At 35.5% G+C, this 20,211-nt stretch overlaps 1 protein-coding gene across 1 annotated transcript in view; it reads right to left on the reverse strand.

Annotated features, from left to right (window-relative positions):
* Positions 1 to 18,871: 18,871 nt before the first annotated feature.
* LOC149538017 (chromatin remodeling protein EBS-like) overlaps positions 18,872 to 20,211 on the reverse strand; it is a 56,767-nt gene continuing 55,427 nt past the window's right edge. The window contains exon 5 of the mRNA XM_089799412.1: positions 18,872 to 19,503. Within this exon, the coding sequence (XP_089655538.1) occupies positions 19,459 to 19,503 (45 nt within the window). The 3' untranslated portion in view covers positions 18,872 to 19,458. The remainder of the gene's footprint in view (positions 19,504 to 20,211) is intronic.

Below are 20,211 nucleotides of genomic sequence, written 5' to 3' on the forward strand. Positions count from 1 at the left end.
CATGCCCCTATTCTCTTCATAAGAGGTTTGGCTTTAGTTTTCAGATTTGTGTTTTCCTCTTTCAAAGAGTTTTAGTTTTTAGAAGTGTTTTGTATTGGATCTGGGGGGGTCACTTTTTTTTTATGCACTTTGAGCCCAAACGGAGCTCACCAATGGATTTGTAGCACCCAAAAATCCTTCTTTTCATATAAAATTTGACCAATTTGGACACAATTACAATCTGAGGTAAAATAAAATTTGCCTCCAGATCAAGCACGGATCCTGAGGTGGCAATTCTATTTTTGAAAAAATTAAAATAAAATAAAGGTAAGCAATACTTTTACTAAAAATACCACTCACATTAAAGTGCATGGATTATGTTTTTGAAAAAAAAAAAATTTAAGTTGTCAAAAAGCACCTTTCTAAAAAAGTAGAAGTAATCATGCTTTAAGGCATTTTATGAAGGTTACCAGCAGGTATGCAGTGACATCAGCGCATGAAAAGTACACAATTCAACAGCTGACATCATCTTTCCATGTAAGCTCCTATATTGCAAGTGTCTAGTCAACAGTATTCAACACGTCATTAGTAACATGTCATTGTGCACAGTTAGCATTGGGCCCACATGCCACATCAGTGACACATCAGCATGCCATTTTTTGCTCTAATGGTCATTTAGCCATCAAATTTATAGAGGCATTTATGATGACATCCTCACTACATCATGCCCTTTTGCACCTTCTGTTCCTTTTTTACCTACCTGTGGTTTTTTGGTCATGACAAAATAACTTTGTCATATGGAGGTATTTTTTGACAAATATGATATCATCAAAATTTTGACTCGTCACGATGGTGTAGGTTATTTGGACTTCTGGTTTTTTTTGGCTTCCTATTGATACAACCAAAATTAGGGTTATTATTTTACATTCTAGGAGACATATCTTGAGCATATGATCTATGATTTGGAAATTATTATATCACTGGAAAGGTATTTCAAAGCTCTTTCCAATTATGTTTGTTTTTCTAGATTTTGCTCCAAGCACATTCTATTCAGTTTTTTGCATTTTGGTGGATATCTTTGTCGTTTCAGGTTTGGGGATCAATTTTGTTGCTTTAGATAATTTGTCATGGGTTATACTATCTATTGTATCAGCCTTATGTCTCTTATGGTCTTTGTATGCATTATTGCAAACAGACTAAGATAAAGTGTCATGTTCCATCTATATTTTCATTTCAGTTGTTTTGTCTTGTTTTGTCTTATGATTCAAGTAGTGTCATATGAGGACACTCGTACAAATTATTGTATTCTTTGGATTCAACAAATCTTATGCCTTATTGTACATGCACTACTCTGATTAAAGTGTCATGAGGGATTGATGTTTCGCCTATGTTTGTCATCTTCCTTTGTCCAGTGAGTATTCCCTTTTCTGACATTAGACTCATGACGTGTTTGAGATTGATCACCTCAGTATACACATATATATTCTTTTGTGTATCTTGATCATGGTTCCTTGACATGCAGTTCTTTTGGCTCACTTTTCAAGCTATCTATCACCTCACCCTCGTTTTCATTAGGGGGTTCTTAGTTCTTATGCTTCTTTTGTTCAATGGAGCGAGCTGTGTATTTAGTATATGTTCCTATGTACTAGGCGGATGCAATGGCTGGGTACCTATGCATTTCGATGAGATGGATTATTTACCATATAGACACTCTTCTTTATGTTTCTACTATGGTTGGAGTCTTTCATGTTTGATCGATTTGCTCTTCAAGCTTTGGTGTTTCATGTCATATGTATCTTCAAGTTCAGTTGTTTCCCTTTGTCTGCCTCCTAATTCAAGCAGTGTCTTTTGAGAGCACTCATGCACATTATAGTCTTTTCTACCTAGTCAAGTTCTAATTCAGTGGAGGTTCTTCAAATCAGAAGTTACTTTTGACAAAGTTTTGTAGCTTCTACATGCTTCAGTGGTGGTCTACATGATCATTTTATTGTTCCTATCTTTAGGGACATTCCCTAGTTTGGAGGGTTCTTCAGTCCTTCGCTAGTTCCCTTAGCATTCCTTTCATCTATTCTTGGAGTAGGGTTTTTCCCATGTGATTTTCTCTATTTCGCCTCTTTATAGATATTTGATTTGTTGGAATTACAATAGGAAAGGTAAACTATGAGAGAGGGGGGGGTGAATTAGTGCTTTAAACTTTAGCCCATAAGAATATTCACCATACATCCATCTCTCATATTCAATATGTAAACTCAAATACCATATAAAACATATACATCTAAAGTATGTAAACAAGTAAGCATTCACACATATATATGACACAAGATATGATTACCTAGAAACCCTCTAATGAGAAGGTAAAATTGGAGTGGGGATGACACCCACAAATCTTCACTACTGCAGTAATAAAGTGTATCCAATGAAGGTTACAATGTTTGATCATGAAACATGATCTACCCTGTGTAAGGTATGCCCTGTTAAAGGCTTACAAAGATAGTTAGGTCTCACCCTGTTAAAGGATTTCAAAACCCTATTAGAAGTGTGTCTAGTTAAAGGACTTCAACTCATAATTAAGTAAGCACCTTGTTAGAGGATTTTAATATATCCTGTTAGGACTACTCTGTTAAGAGATTAACTAATTCACCTATTAGAATGTCTCAACAATGATCCTGCGATTAGCACTTTGGTGCTTGATGATAGATCACCTCTATAATGTTGTATACTTGATCCTTCTTGATCAGATGTCTCTTTGTTGTTCACCGTTTCCTTCCTCTATTCTCCTTTTGTTGATTTTGCAATTCAATTCAAATCATAATGTCTTGGTCACCATGAATGTCCTGGTTTGCGCATGCAAAGCTCTCCTTGATCATTCATTCATTCCCTCTCTCACACATATGAAGTTTAGGGTTTGTCCTCCTTAAGAAGACCTAAGTGACTTAGGGTTAGGTACGAATCAACGGTTGTGATTCATCCATATTGCCGCTTAAACCTTCTCTTTACCTGATTGGGTGCATATAATACATAGGGATTTCCAATTAAGATTCATCCTTATTGCCAAAATATCGTAATTCAATCCTTGAGTCAGCCCAAAAATGGTTTACATAGTAGTTTGTGCCAATACAAACAACTATGACAAAACTGTGTTACTCGACATCTGAAGTCCCTGGTGCTCGGCACGTACTTCAATGTTGTCACTTTGCATCTGAATGACTCGGCATACACTACTTGCTCGGCTCCTGAATCACTAGACACATACTGTCTGCTCGGCACTTGAGTGACTCGGCACTCACTGTTTACTCAACATGTTCTGACTTATATGTTGTGCTCGGCATAGTTACTTGTTCAGCATGAACTAAGTAAATGACTTAAGTGTATAAACACTCACTAGTCAAAACCAATCTGAGATTAACATGATTTTGCTTGGGTACCTCATTAGGGTTTGTTGTTAGGACCCAAGTCTACTTTTAGTAGTAGTTTCTAGGTTTTTAGCTACTCCCTAAGTTTATCAGTAATGCATGTCCCTACTTGACTTATTGGATTTTTTTTTACTAGATTCTTTTAGGCCTGTTCTATTATTATGTTTTATGATTAGTAGTGTTGGATTACCAGAATTGATTAGTTGTATTTCATATTCAGTTGATATATATATATATACACGTTGAGGTACTTAATGCCAGTTATTTTAGTTATTGAATGATGTTAGTTAGATGAATGATTTTTATGTGGTTTATATGGATTCTTACCCCATACTTGCATGTGTATGGTGTGCATGTACGTTTTCTTTATGTTTGACGTTTCTAATGTGGTTGAGGAAGGGAGTCATAATCACCTGCTAGTCAAGATCTACACGATGAACCACTTCCTATCATTGTCTATTTAGTTTAGAATATTGTGTTTGTACATGCGTGAATTTTATGCAGATTGTAGGTATCCGATATCGACTTCCCTGAATTGCCAGGACGAGCGTACCCTATCATAGTATTTCAATGGTATAAGTGGGGAGATAACTCTTGAGTCCAAATCGTAAACCCTAAGCCAATTGTTGTAGAAAGTAGGACAACTATCTAAGTTAGTTGACCTTTATGAATTCATCAAGTGACATGAATTCATGATTTTAACCCTAGAATTTAATTTTTGTCCTGTGTCTTCAGTTGTTGAGTTGTCGTATTTGGTTTTGTGGGTCTGTTGTGATTTTATGTTATAATTAAATCAAATTAAAAGATAATTTAATGATTTAATTTAATGATAATTTTATAAAGAAATTTGATAGTTGATTATATTTAATTAATTGAGAAATTAATTAAATAAAAGAATTGAATTTAAAGATTTTTTCCCCTCCGGTGCAGCATGGATCCACAAAGGAAAATGGTGATTTTAAAACTGGCGCGGGGCACATTTCCTCTTTGGATGGTGGCAAGTTTCTTCTTACAAAACAGTCAGCCCTCCAGATTGGCAGATCGAAGGGCTTGGATAATGGCGTGCCAGGGGTTATTGTTGAAGAACATGGTCTAGGAGGCAAATTTAAGGCTTCAAAAGGGACAAAGAATGGTCAGGACCAAAGAAATGAGATAAACAATGGTAGTGAAAATAATTGTTTTGGAAGAGTAGGGAGTGTGGGCAGAAGTAGCGGGAAATATGGAGGAGAACGCCAAGGTGGAGGCAGAAAACTAGGTTTAGCTTCAAAGACCCCCTGTGCAACAAAAAGAAGGAGGGATTGTTTGTAGTTTTAGATACAAGGGCAGAGGAGGAAGTGATGCATAATGTTTCAATCTTCTCTAAGTTGGGATTAATAGGAAGGTTTTGTGGTTTGTGGCCAAGCTTGAGTGAGCTGCATAAATGGATCTCAGAAAACTGGGGACCCCTGTTAACAGGAACAGTCCAGATTTATCCTGTAACTAAAGGGTTTTTTATCGTAGTGTTTGAGAACACCCAAGATAAAAAGATGGTCTTGTGTGATTATTTTTGGTGTTGGGAGGACCAAAATGTCCTGATGCTGAAACCATGGCACCCAAATTTTCGTCCAGATTCTGAAAGTTTTGAGATGATCCCAATATGGGTAAGGCTTCCATATTTTCCTTTACACTTATCGTTTAATTCCTGTTTGGGAGCTATTGGGAATTCGTTAGGTGATTTTTTAGTGGTAGATGAAGGATCCTCAAACTTGTTGCATTCCACCTATGCTCGAGTTTCAAAACCTCAAAATATTTCACTTGGGCTACCGGTAGATATTGAGATCAAAACCTCAAAGGGTTGCTAGATTCAACCCTTGGATTATGAAGGCATCCCATTTAGATGCAGGCGATGTCACCAAGTGGGACATTTGGCTGCAAATTGCTCAAAAGTGAGAGTCCAGCGAGAAGCATCTTGGTGGAAAGATAGCAATGAACAGCACTATACGATAGTGAAGACTATGGACAGGGGTGAGAAACAAAAGAGTTACTCCCAAATTGTTACGGATTCTCCACAAAGGATATCTCCATCAGCCACAAATGTGCCTCCAAAACTAAAGAGAAATTTACCATTGGAGGAAGGAAAGGGCAAGCTACAGGCTGGAGTAGGAACGGATACTCCAGAAGGACAGGAGAAGCGTAAACACTATGAAAGGGCTCCAACACAAGTGACATTGCAAAAAAAGGGTAATGAAGGGGTTTCTCATACCCAAAAGGAGACAGCATGGCAGATGCAAGCTACAAGAGTGGAGGATGGATGGCAGGTGTTGAAGGGTAAAAAGAAGAAGTGGGGGGCAAAAGAGCCTTTTGAGATGATCCTTCGTTCTCAGTCTCGGGCAAGAGGAAAGACTTAGTTCCTTACCCATGGTTTAGTTGTTTTTTCCTAAGGTATTGATGTTTTTGAGTTGGTTGTATTTCCTCTTGTTGTTACTAGTCCAGGCCAAGGTTAACCCAGTTTATTTCAATACTACTCTTATTATCAACCAAAAAAGAAAAAAAGTCTCCTAAATTAATTAAATGAAAGAATAAAATTTAAAGATAAAGTTATAGCTCTAATTTTGGTATATTTATAATTATTTAATTTAATAATAATTTATTTAGAAGTTTTATTAATAAACTCTAAATAATATTATTCGTTAAATTAATAAATATGATATTAAAAACATCTCATGATTAATTAAAGCGAGAAAGAAAATTAATTTAATAAAGATATTTTAATTTAAATTGTATAAAGTTGTTACACGAAAATTGTAAATAGAAAATTTAATATTTAATTATATTCAATTATTTGAAAATTAATTAAATAAAAGAATTAAATTTAAAAGATTAATTTAAAGTTCTAATTTTAGCATATTTATATTTATTTAATTTAATAATAATTAATTTAGAGTTTTATTTTAATAATAAACTCTAAATAATATTATTAGTTGAGTAATAAATATTATTTGATTAAAAAGAAAATATTAAAATATGTTAATATTTGATTAATTAAAAAACTAATTAAATTTATACTTTAAATAAAAAGTCTAAATTTAGAAGTCTAAATTTAGAGGTCTAAATTTAGAAAATTGGTTAAAGAAATATTAGAATATGATGTTATTTAATTAATTAAAAATGTACTTCATTTCAAAATATTTATTTTAAAAGTCTAATTTAAGAAATTGGATAAAAATAGAATTAAAATATTAAAATATTAAAGATTTAATATTGTTTTATTATGATTATTTAATTATTAATTATTAAATTATAGTTGCATTTAAATAATGAGCTTTAATTATTCTTATTAATTTAAATAATAAACTATGCTTTACATAGTGCTTACACTAATTAATAAGTGGAGGAAAAGAAAATATTAAAAGAATATTTTAATTTAAAATTTCTTTAAATGTGCATGAAAGAATTAAAATTTAGAAGATTTGATTAAAGTTCTAATTTGGGCGTCTTTATATTTATTTAATTTAATAATAATTTATTTAGGGGTTTTATTTTTAATAAACTCTAAATAATATTATTAGTTAAATTATTAAATATTATATTAAAAACGTCGCATGATTTAATAAGGGAGAGAAAGCTTTAATTTAATAAAGTTTATTTTAATTGGATTGCATAAAGTGTGTGCATGAAAATTAAAATATAGTAATTAAAGACAAAGGGTTTTCACATGATTGCATGATCAAAGCTTTGATTCGGGGGAAAAACTTTTTATTAAGGAAATTAGAGCTCATTTCTAGATACACAAGTTTGGAGGAGCCAATTTTCGAAAAGAAGGTTTTTGAAGGAAAAGGAAGATTCTTGCATGTTTGTGTGTTCATTGTTTTAACATTAGATCTAGGTAGGATATTGTGAGTTTGTGTAGTAGTTGCCCGTTCTTCGAATTCCTGTCTTCTTCGTGTTTGTTGTGTTTATGTTTTTAGAAGTTCTTTGGGTTGAAACTCTTGTTTGAGAAAATTGATTTCCATTATAGAATTCTCTCTGATTTAATCTGAAAACTTTTAGTAGATATTGAACTTTAGGGTTTTCAAAACCTAATGAATTATGAAATTCACTTTTGTATGCACTTTATTTAACGTGTGATTTACTGGTGTTGGGGTTTTTGGGTTTGACTTAGCTTTGGCCAGTCAGGATGTTTGCTAGAGGCTCGGGAGTTTTGTTTTGTGATGTCATGATGTTTTTATCTCAATCTTTTATACTCAACCACACTAATGTGTCTGGTATGCTCTATGAGATGTTTTGATGCATTGATTTTTATTGCTTTCCACTGTTCCTGTGTGAAACTAAGGTGAATGGTGTGACCTATCTAATATAACTTTTGAGTCTTCGATCAGTTGTATTTGGATTTCTTTTTAGTCGCTTGTATAGGACTGAGGTGTTTGTATGATTTGTTCTCGGTAATGTCATGTTATGACATGGATTGGTTTATGTATACTTGATTTTGGGACAGTCCTATTAGGATGATCGTATTGGTGGAATCCGTGATTATGATCATTTTTTTTTCAATACTTGTCAGTTGCTTGTTTAAGAACTGATGTGTGGTATGTGGTCTTTTGCAATCTTTTGATTTTACTAAGCTTAGGGTAGGTTATCTATATGTCATGTCGGGAAGTAGCTTGCAATGGAGGTCAGGGCCCAAAGTGGTTGCCAGGGTAATCCAATGTAAGTGGTTTAATAAGTGAAAACATTACACTAAATGGGAATAAAATGAACCTAATAAGAGTCTTTGTATTTCCTCGCCCATGCCTCGAGTGCTAGTACAAACTAGGATGGGGGTAGAGAGGATGCTTGGTTGCGACCATGCATCGTTAGTATGCCTTGTTAGTATGAAAGGATACTAGTGCCACATAGTCACTAGGGGGTTGGGGTCAAGTTAGACTGCCAGGGTAACTCTAGCATTAATTCGTGCGATGACACTTGCCCACTTGCAAAGTAGATTTCCTACATGTCTGTGTTGCCTCTGGGATTAGTTGATACTTGTGTCTTGGTACCCTTTGAGATAGTTTGCTTTTAGGTGATTCCTTAAACCTAGATGTTGGTTTTTGATTGTTGAGTTTGTTATCATGTTTGGGACTTGAGACTATCTCCTCAGCGCAGTGGGAGTGGGCCTTTTTGGGTTCCACGAGGTCAGGTGGTAGTGTTTTTTCTTATACCATTGAGATCCGACCGTCAGATGTCATTATTGGATGTGTTCGTGCAGATGTTCATTTCTATCTATTCCTCTATTTCTATGATGGATGGTTGTACTATTGTATTGTATTTGATTTCATAAGATCTTAAGAGATGATGTAACTTATTTCATGATGTATATTATTTCGGCCTTTCATACCTTGTGACCTGTTCAATGGATGATTGTGCATTTTGTTTATTGCCAAGTGGTATCATATATAATTGTATATTATTTAAATGGATTCATACTTGTACATTATTCTTTGATGAGGATTTATTATATATTAGATTTATTATTAATTAAACTTAAATGTGATTCAACATCATGGAACCCTTAAGAATTGTAATCTATTTTATTATATGTGTTTATGTGAATGTTAATTGCTTCTGATGTGTTATAATTGTTGTTGTTAAGTTATTATCTTTAACTTTTAAAAAAAAATGTTTGACAAACTTAGTATAACTTTAGGTTAACTTCTTTTGGGTCACATAGGGGGGCATTACATTATCTTAAGGGGGGTGTTAGAGTAATTAGATATTTTCTAATTAACTCTATTCTACTTAAACTAAACTTTACGCATATAATAATTAATCATTTTATTAATTATTATCATGCAACCTAAGTTTGACGTTTTAGGGTTTTGATCTCCTTTATAAGGATGATCTCTCTTTGTAATTTTCAATTCATTCAATACAATTTGCAATTCTTTTTTGCACATCAAGAATGTCTCATCTTCTTTGGATCTCTAAATTCAAACCTCCATAGCTTTGCTCCTCTCTTTCTATAATAGGTGTTTGCATTGAGTGGTTATTAGGAGTTGTGAAGTTGAGTTTTCATCAACTTCAACAATTAGCATAGTTGCATGTATTGATTAAATTATTATATATTATTTAATTAATTGATGTAATCTCTTATCTAAATTAACTAATCCATTTTCTCTATTAAATAAAAAAAAATTACAAAAAATTCTTATTTAATTCATTTCATATTTTTCTCCTTGATCTAAAATAAGATTTAAATTAATTAATTCTATTTTAGCACGTATCTACTAACTTTAACCACCCTTTAATCCATTTCTCGAATGTAACCCTTGGTCCCAACTGACCTTATCCTCTTACCTCCATATAATACCAACCCTCTATTAAGTAACCCTCCAACTAATACAAGGCTTGAACCTCTCCTTCACCAATCTCATCCTAACCTCTCTAAATGTGTGCATGTTTCTATTTTAAAGAAATTAAAAAGGTACTTCAATTTTTAGTGGTATCCCTCCAAAATTGCACTTAGCCTCATTTTGCATGTCATCCTTTGATATGCCTCTTGTCATTTTTGGTGATTAAGTGTCACATTTTGAAGACTCGGCACTTTCAATCCAAATCATATTTAAATCTTATGATTTCCTTCACAAATCATCCACATTCACATTAAGCATCATTTTAATGCTAATTTGACTTTATAGTCCATCATCTATAGTTCTCATTTTAATCATCATTTGCATACATTTTAACACAATTCTATCCATCATCAAATCCATAGTTTCACCTTCACTTTATGATGCAGTGCAAGGCTGGTGTACCCCACTTAGAGGTGACCTAGCCCCCAGCAAGCAACCACACAACAAAAATATAACAATAACAAAGCTATTAAAATGGCTCGGAAGGCTCCTGTGAAGGTTCCCGCTCAAGGTGGGTTTCAAACCTTTGCTCCTGCCCATCGTTTGATGAGTGCTTTGGGGGATTTTCTTCATTCCCAATGTGTGGCGTGGGATGATCCTCCTGTTGCGGCATGGATTGTCCCTGTTGTTCCTGCTCACGTTGCCCCTCTATTTTTTGTTGCTTCTGGGTCTCAGGCTACTATTGGGAGATCCGTTATCTCCTATGTGGACGTTGATGCTTACAAGGCAGGTATTGGTGGTCCTACTTGGGGGGGGGGGGTTTGGATCTGGTGGTCCTGTAGTGAAGAAGGGTGCTCGTCTAGCTATGCCTGTAAGTAACCTGCCTATGCTTCACCTAAATTCTAATATTGTTGATGAGATCAAGACATATGAGGAGGATTACTTTGCTTCTACTGCTATTTTACATTTTAGGGGTTTTTGGCCCTCTCTTTCAGATCTACATGCTTGGATCTCCAAATTTTGGGAACCTATCATTTCATATTTAGTTCAGATTTACCCTATGGCGAGGGGTTTTTTTCTTGTGAAATTTGCAAATGTTGAAGATAGAAAGTCTATCATGTGCAGTGGTTTGTCTTGGGAGGAGAGGTTCCCCTTGATGGTCAAACCTTGGTATAAGGATTTTGACCCGACTACTAAATCCTTTAATAAGATTCCTCTATGGGTTTGGTTGTCGGATCTCCCTCTTCACCTGTGGCTTGATTTAGTCCCGGAGGCTATGGAGGAGGCCCTTGGGGACTTTTTGTTGGATGACTCGATGTCTTCCAATGTGTATAGGGTGATGTATGCTTGAATTCTTGTAGAGATTGATGTTTCCAAGGGGCTCCCTGAGATGATTATGTTGGCCTCTCCTTCTGGTTCTTGGCTTCAACTTCTTGATTATGAGGGAATTCCTTTCGAATGCAAGAAATGTCATAAGACATGCCATCTTACTGCGAGATACTCCTCTGAAAAGGTTAGATCGAAGAAATCACCTTCTTATTGGTTGGGGGTTTCGGATGATCACAACACGATTCGGAAAGTATCCTCTATTGCAGATGGGTTGGAAAGCTCTTCTCAAATTGATCTTTCTTTGATGGAGGATTTTTTTGTTGTCTCTGATGAGTGAATTGTTGTCCCTAGGGCAGTGACTAGGAATGTTGATGTTGTTCCCTCTTTAGTTGTTGGTATGAATGTTGTCCCTTTGGCAGATCTATTTTAGCATGGTGATGTTGTCCCTTCTTTTGATGTTGTCCAAAACTCTGGTGTTGGTGTTGTTTTAGATGTTTTATCTCCTATTGTGAGGGGGTTGGGGGTTGGTTGTGGGGCTAATGGCCCAAATTAACAGAATGCTACTAGGAAGGTGGAGGATGGATGGACATCAGTAAAATGAAAAAGCTTAAGTCCTCCAAACCTTTATTTGATATGTTTTTATGATCTCGAAAGACGGGACCAAAATGAAAATCTTGATGGTTTGTAATGAATAAGGTTTCAGGTCCTTTCAAAACCTGGTGCTCGCCTGCTCTTTTAGAGGCTATTCCTTTTAGTCAGGCTCTCCTAACCTTTAATGGCCTATTGGTTTTTGGGTTTTGTTCGGGTTTGGACTTAATTTCTATATCTTTTGTAATCTGTTGGATTTTAGGCTCTTGTTAAAACATGTTTTACTTAATCAAAAAATAATAACAAAGATATCCAACTCCAAACAACACTTATATTCTCATAATTTAACCATAAGATTTACATCCAACATGCTCGACTGTAAGGCCTTCCGAGTGACAGCCAATTCAAAGAAGAATAAAACTCAATCCCCATATGTGAAGATCCACCTCCTAGCTATCATCCCTCAAGATGCTCCTAGCTACTCCATGCTCAACTAAAATGACTCTAGACGTCACAAGACCCTCTATTTATAACAAACCAAGCCACAAGTCAACCTGACAGTTTAAATAATACTTAGGACAAGCCCCAAGTTTACAAGATAACTAAATCATATGATAAAGTAACATTATCCGGCCTTAGGCATAGGCCCACACTTTATCTAACGATCCACATCTCAAATCGCACAAGCCAACTCCCAAGGATCAAAGCTAGCAAAAATAATCTCTAAAGTACGCCCAAAAAATAAGGAATACATTGCCATCAGCCACCAAAAGATATCTAAATCCAACATGAACCATCCAATCAGTATGCACACACAGGAAAAGGTCCATAGAGAGGTCCCAAACATAACCCTAAGCTTGCGGAACACAAGGTCCACAAATTCCAAGCTTGATGACCCTGCATCAGACTCCCAAGGTAAATAAAAAAGTGTGTCCCACACTTTGATGCTAAAAGAAATATCTGCACTCAACTTCATCTTCACCAAAGGCTTCCAATCCATCAAGGAAAAGAGAAAAAAATTGCAAATCCAACATCTATGCTTCATTCGTTCAAACATTAAAATGCCACAACTAACCCATTAGCATCCTCACTCACAAGAACAAACTGAACATCATTAGGCTTCACAAAAAATCCCTACAACTTATCACAACCACTAATAATAACATCCTCGAACATTAAATACATGTCAGCAACATCATGAAAATCCCAAACCAAATCACCAACAACATGTATGCCCAAACCCATAATAGTAGCAATATGTAAATCCTAAGCCATGTCAGCCACAAGGAAATCCACATTAGCAATATGTAATTCCAAATCATGCAGTTCCTCAACCACATCAGCAATATGTGAATCCACATTAACAACATGTAAATCCAACTCCACATTAGTAGCAATATCCATAGCACCAACATGTAGATCAATGTCCATATCAGCAACAAGAGAATCCTCAACCATATAAGCAGCAACATGTGAATCCAAATCATATTCAAATCAGTAGAAATATGTACATCCTCAATCATCTCAACAACAACATATAAATTCATATCAACAACAATATGCAAATCCTCATCCATATGTGAATCCTCATCAACACAAGTAAAACGCTCATCATCAACAATCTCATCATCCACAATAAGATGCTCTACAATTTCCAAATCAAATTCATCCATCTACTCATGAAAACCAACACATACCTTATTATCTTCCACAAAGTCAACCTTTACCTCTTCCTTAATATTAAAGTGTCTTCTTCTCTTCACAATCTTTCTAACCGGCCAAACAACTTTCTTTCTAATTGGTATATGCCAACTCAAACAAGGTTCCATCATCTCTTCAATCCCTTGTTTGAATTTAGCCCAAAATTGATCCAACTTATCCATCAAGTTCCTCTCAAGGTGCAACTATCTCACATCGGCAATCTAATTGCAAGACTATAGCTACCTCACACTTTGTAATCTACTTTCCATCTTTACAACCTGTCTTAACTCGATGATATGTTCATTCAAGGAAAGCATCATCTCCCCATATCAAGGTTTCATAACCAAAAAGATCCATCTAAGAGTCCTCTACAATTGCGAGCCAAGACCATGATATGCCACCTCCCAAAAAAGATGTTTAGGGCTCTAGAGACAATTATTTTACCACACAACTAGCACAAGATCCAAATTTTCTCTAATACAATCTGATGTAGTGCAAGTCTGGGTGTACCCCACTTGGAGGTGACCTAACCCTCAACAGGTAACTGTTAGTTTGTGGTGACTGATCAGGAAAGTATTGTACATACTTCATTAATTCTTTGGTGTTCAGTGCATCACCTCGAAAAAAAATTTGGGGTTGTGGCCCATGTTGTGGCCGACATGTTGTAACCCTAAAGCGGCATAAAATTACTTGTATAAAAGGGCTTAGGGTTAGGTATTTTCTTTTTAAGTTGTGATGCGAAATTGGTTCTTGCGGCGGTATTGAGTTGTAAGGGATTACAGATTGTAATTAGGTTGTAATCAGTGGATCATAATAATATCGGACTTGTTGTTTGGTGGACGTAGCCCAAGGATTGGGTGAACCACATTAAATCTTGGTGTCTTGTTTCTTTTCTGTGTGTTCTATTATTTTTGGTTATTGGTTATATTTGCATGTAATTGTTATTTCTATCTGTAGTTTAATCCTAACAAGTGGTATTAGAGCAAGGTAGTTTTTTCAGTTATCCTCTACAGGAAAGTCTCACAGTTGATTGAGAGTCTCACGGTTGAGTGGAAGCAATGGCAGACGAGGGTAAGCTAAGGGTTGACAAGTTTAATGGGCAGAACTTCTAGTTATGAAAGATGCAAATGGAAGATTATCTTTATCAGAAGGATTTATGGAAGCCATTAGAAGACAAAGCCAAGAATCAGGGATCTATGTCAAATGATGAATGGGATCCATTGGACAGAAAGGCACTTGGAAGCATTTGAATATGCATGGCACCATCAGTGGCATTTAATATTACAAAAACAAAGACAACAGAAGAATTGATGAAAACCCTAGCGACACTATATGAAAAGCCCTCCGCTTTAAATAGGGTATTTCTCATGAAGCATTTATTTAATATGAAAATGACAGAAGGTGGATCTGTTGCAGATCATTTAAATGAGTTTAATACTATATCAATTTTGATGAAGAAATTAGGGCTCTCTTGATTTTGTGTTCTTTGCCTGAAAGTTGGAATGGCTTGGTAATGGATGTGAATAATTGTGTTCTTGGATCTAGTACCCTAAAATATGAATATGTGATTAGTGTTATTTTGAGTGAGAGAACTCGTAGGAAATCGTCAAGTGGATCTACATCAGAAAGTGCTTTGAACACACAAAGTCAAGTTAGAACGACTGAGAGAGGATGTAATTCCAAAAATCATGGGAAATCAAGAAGAAAGTCAAAAGGGAGGAGGTCTCAATTGAGAGGACTAAATGATTGCTAGTAATGTGGGAAACCAGGGCATAAAAAGAAAGATTGTTGGAATCGAAAAAAAAATGAAGGAAATAAACTAGATGGAGACAAGGAGGCAAATGTCTGAAGATGATGCTTTACTTCTTTCTTTAGAAAATGTTAAATGTTGATGATTCATGGGTTTTAGATTCTGGTGCTTCATTTAATGCTACACCTCATAGAGGTTATTTCATTGATTATGTCCAAGGAGATTTTGGGCTTGTTTATTTGGGGGATAATGAACCCTATCATATTGTTGGAAAGGAAAAAGTTAAGATTAAGTTGTAGAATGGGAATCATTGGCTACTACATGAGGTTAGACATGTTCTAAGGCTGAGTAGGAATTTAATTTCAGTAGGGAAACTCGGTGATGAGGATTATGTAGTTACTTTTAATCATAAAAATTGGAAGGTTACAAAAGGTTCCCTCGTAGTAGCAAAAGGTGTGAAAGTAGGCACCTTATATTTTGTACAGGTCATATTGTTCCTTCTACTTTAATGTTTCAGAGAAAAATGAATGTTCAGAAACAGTTGAACAGGGAGAACAAATAGCTGTTGTAAATTATGATACAGCGTTGTGGCACAACAGACTTGGGCACATGAGTGAGAAAGGTATGAAAGTACTTCATTCAAAGAGAGTTTTACCAGGTCTAAAATGTGTTAATATGGATTTCTGTGAAAGTTGTGTGTATGGAAAACAAAAGAGAGTGAGTTTTGTGAAGACTGGGAAAGAAAATAAAAAGGAGAAATTAGAGCTTGTGCATACCAATGTATGGGGACTGGCTCACGTATCTTCCCTTGGTGGCTCTCATTATTATGTTAAATTTATTGATGATGCAACTAGAAAAGTATGGGTTTATTTCGTTAGACATAAATCTGATGTATTTCAAACTTTTAAGAAATGGAAATGGTTGGTTGAAAATGAGACTGGTAAGAAATTAAAATGTCTCAGGTCTGATAATGGTGGTGAGTATTGCAATCATGAATTTGAAGATTATTGCTCCACTAATGGTATTTGTAGACAGAAAATTGTTACAAGGGCTCCACAGGAAAATGGAGTGGTTGAATGCATGAACAGGACTATAATGGAACGTGCAAGGAGCATGAGGTTGCATGTTGGGTTGCCTTACACATGTAGGCGGAGGCTATCAATATTGTTGTATATTTGATTAATAGAGGTCTCTCTACCCTTTGGGTTGTGGTATTCCAAAGGAAGCATGGACTAGTAAGAAGGTGAGTTATTCTTTTCTCAAAACCTTCAATTGTGAAGCATTTGCTCACATAGATTTTAAAAATAGAACCAAGCTGGAAGCTAAGTCAAAGAAATGTGTATTTGTTGGATATGGCATTAATGAATTTGGTTATAAGCTTTGAGATTTTGAAAATCAAAAAATTGTAAGAAGCAGAGATGTCATATTCAATGAGAAAGTGTTGTACAAAGATCTATTGCAGCAACATGAGAAGAAAGAAGATGATTATGTAGTGTTGGATGATACTCCACAAGATGATGTTCCAATCATTCCTCATGATGTGCAACAACTGCAACAAAAAATGCCATAGACACCAGTGCATGTTAGATGGTCAACAAGGCAAATTAGACCTCTAGAAAGATTTTCTCCCTCTTTGTATTCTATTTTATTAACAGATGTTGGTAAACTTGAATGTTATGATAAAGTTGTGTAGGTGGATACTAAGATTCAGTGGGAGTCTACAATGAAAGACAAAATAGACTCTTTGCTGAATAATAAGATATGGGATTTATGCAAATTGCTTGCAGGTAAAAAGGCTTTACAGAATAAGTGGGTTTATAGGTTAAAAGAAGAGAAAGGAGGTAAGAAAAGATTTAAAGCCAGGTTAGTTCTAAAAGGATTTGCACAGAAAAAAGGAATTGATTTTGATGAGATATTTTCTCCTGTTGTTAAAATGACTTCTATCCGTACTGTTTTAAGTATTGTGGCTACTGAAGATTTGCATTTAGAGCAACTTGATGTCAAAACAGTCTTTCTTCATAGTGATTTGGATGAAGAGATATATATGGCTCAGCCATGGGGATTTTAGGTCAAAGGTAACGAGAACTTAGTGTGCAAATTAAAAAAAAGTTTATATGGCTTGAAGGAAGCATCTCGGCAATGGTATCTGAAATTTGACAGTTTCATGCATGAGCATGGATACAATAGGTGTCATTTAGATCATTGTGTTTACTTTAAGAGGTTGGATGATGATAGCTACATTATTTTATGTTTATACGTTGATGATATGCTTGTAGTTGGGTCTAACATGGATCACATTAAGAGGCTGAAACACCAGTTAGCACATGCATTTGCTATGAAGGATTTGGGTGTAGCAAAAGAAATCCTTGGTATGAAGATTTGCAAAAATAGGAAGAACAAGAATTTGATGCTATCTCAGGCTGATTATGTTGAGAAAGTGTTGCAACATTTCTCTATGGAGAATGCTAAAGCTGTCAGCACACCTTTACCTGGTCATTTGAAGTTGACTAAAGAGATGTGTCCGAAGACACAAAAAGAGGAGGATAAGATGTCCAAGGTACCCTATGCTTCAGTTGTAGGAAGCTTGATGTATGTTATGGTATGCACTAAGCCAGATATTGCACATCCAGTGGGAGTTGTTAGTAGGTATATGAGTCATCCAGGAATTGAGCATTGGAATGCAGTCAAATGGATTCTCAAATATTTGAGAGGAACATCTAATAAGTGTTTACACTTTGGGGGCTCTACTACTGATTTACAGGGCTATGTTGACTCAGATTTGGTAGGGGATATTGATACTAAGCGGAGTACTACAGGTTAAGTCTTTATTGTTGGTGGGGCAGCCGTGAGCTGGGTTTCTAGGTTACAGAAAGTTAATGCTTTATCCACTACAGAGGTAGAGTATGTTGCTGCTACAGAGGCAGCCAAGGAGATGATATGGCTTCAGTTCTTCTTGGAAGAATTGGGACACCCTCAGAAGGATAATTATTTGTTTACAGATAGTCAGAGTGTCATTCATCTTGCAAAGAATTCAGCTCTGCATTCAAAGACCAAACACATACAGTTGCGGTACCATTTCATTCGGTCAGGAGGATGGACAATTAAAGTTGGACAAGATACATATAGATGACAATCCAGTAGATACGTTTACCAAGGTAGTAAAAGGGAGAAGTTGAACTCCTCTTTAGCTTCGGTTGGTCTTCTAGCCTGAACCTGAATAAAAGAATAGCAGAGTCCAGGGTGGTTTGATCCAATCGGAGCCCCATGTGGTAGCGGTATTGCTATAGGATCAGTCTCCAAGTGGGAGATTATTGTCTAGTGTGGAGTTTGATCAGTCCCCAAGTGGGAGATTGTTAGTTTGCAATGACTAATCAGGAAAGTATTGTACATACTTCATGAATTATTTGGGTCATGGCTGACGTTGTGGCTGACATATGGCCAACATATGGCTAACATGTTGTAACCCTAAAGCGGCATAAAATTACTTGTATAAAAGGGCTTAGTGTTAGGTACTTTCATTTTAAGTTGTGATGCGAAATTGGTTCTTGCAGCAGTATTGAGCTGTAAGGGATTATGAATTGTAATTAAGTTGTAATCGTTGGATCGTAATAATATCAGACTTGCTGTTTGGTAGACGTAATCTAGGAATTGGGTGAACCACGTTAAATCTTGGTGTCTTGTGTTATTTTCTGTGTGTTCTATTATTTTTTGTTATTGGTTATATTTGCATGTAATTGTTATTTCTATCTATGATTTAATCCTAACAGTAACCACATAGCAGAAATATAACAATAACACAAATATTCATATCCAAATATTCTCATAAGATAACCATAAGATTTACATCCAACATGCCTGACTGTAAGGCCTTTTGGGTCACGACCAATACACAGAAGAATACAACTCAATCCTCATATGTGAAGATCCACTTCCTATTTATCAACCCTCAAGATGCTCCTAGCTATTCCATGCTCAACTGAAAATCTAGACATCAGAAGACCCTCTACTTATACCAAACCAAGCCACAAGTCGGCCTGACAAATTACATTAAATAAACACTCACTTCAAATAACACTCAAGCCACAAGTCAACTTAGCAGATTAAATAACACTTAGGACATGCCCCAAGTCTATAACATAACTAACTTATATGATAAAATAACATTATGTGGCCTTAACCATAGGCCCACACTCCATCCAACGATTCATATCTAAGTTTGCACAAGCCAACTCCCAAGGATTGAAGCTAGCAGAAACAATCTCCAAAGTCCACCAAAGAAATAAGGAACACGTTATCAGCAGCCACCGAAAGAGCTTTAACTCCAACACAATCCATCCAATCATTATGCACACACAAGACAAGGTCCATTGAGAGGTTCCCAAACATAATCTTAAGCTTGCAGAACATAAGGCCATGAAATCCAAGCTTGATGCTCCTGCATCAATTTCATCTAATATATCAAGGAGCATATTGGGCACTCTTGAAGAACAATTATGTGAGCATGTATATCAAATTGCTAAAGTAGAGGACAAATCCTCAACCAAGGAGGCTTGCGAATTTGTACCACATGCTTTCAATTTGCTTAATTAGTCTTCTTTTAATGTTCATTCTTGGGTTTTTGTTGTTAGCTTGTGTATTTTAGATTCTCAACTTATAGCCCTTTTAAACATTTTTATTATAAGTATTTTATTGCACCCCCAATGGGAGCAACTTCATAATTCAAACCTCAAACTTGTTATTAAGTGTTATTTTTGTAGATTTCAAATTTTTTGTAGGAAAAAACAAGTAGCAAGTAATATCTGCTTCAACTGAAGGCAACTCGGCTATAGGTCCAACTTCCAAGAAGTGATGAGAATGTTGCTAGAAATAATAGAATTAAAGGTGTAAGAAGTGGGAATGTGAGCTTGGTAATCCACATGTAGGTATAATGTTTGGCTCATTTAACAAGAAAATGAAGGATTGCACTAGTTTTTTAAGCATTATGCTTTTTATACTCTCAAGTATGTTGATTTTAATGCATCTTCAGAAAGGGGGGAAGACTTTACAAGCAATGGGACTTCTCTATGTTTTGCAGACTCTATATCGATTGGATTACAGTGGCTTTTTACGCTCTATGTTTCTTATGTTCTTAGGTCTATTCATT

Source organism: Cupressus sempervirens, chromosome 9, assembly GCF_028749045.1.
Source record: "Cupressus sempervirens isolate cs-2001-9-10 chromosome 9, ASM2874904v1, whole genome shotgun sequence".
Lineage (NCBI taxonomy): Eukaryota > Viridiplantae > Streptophyta > Pinopsida > Cupressales > Cupressaceae > Cupressus > Cupressus sempervirens.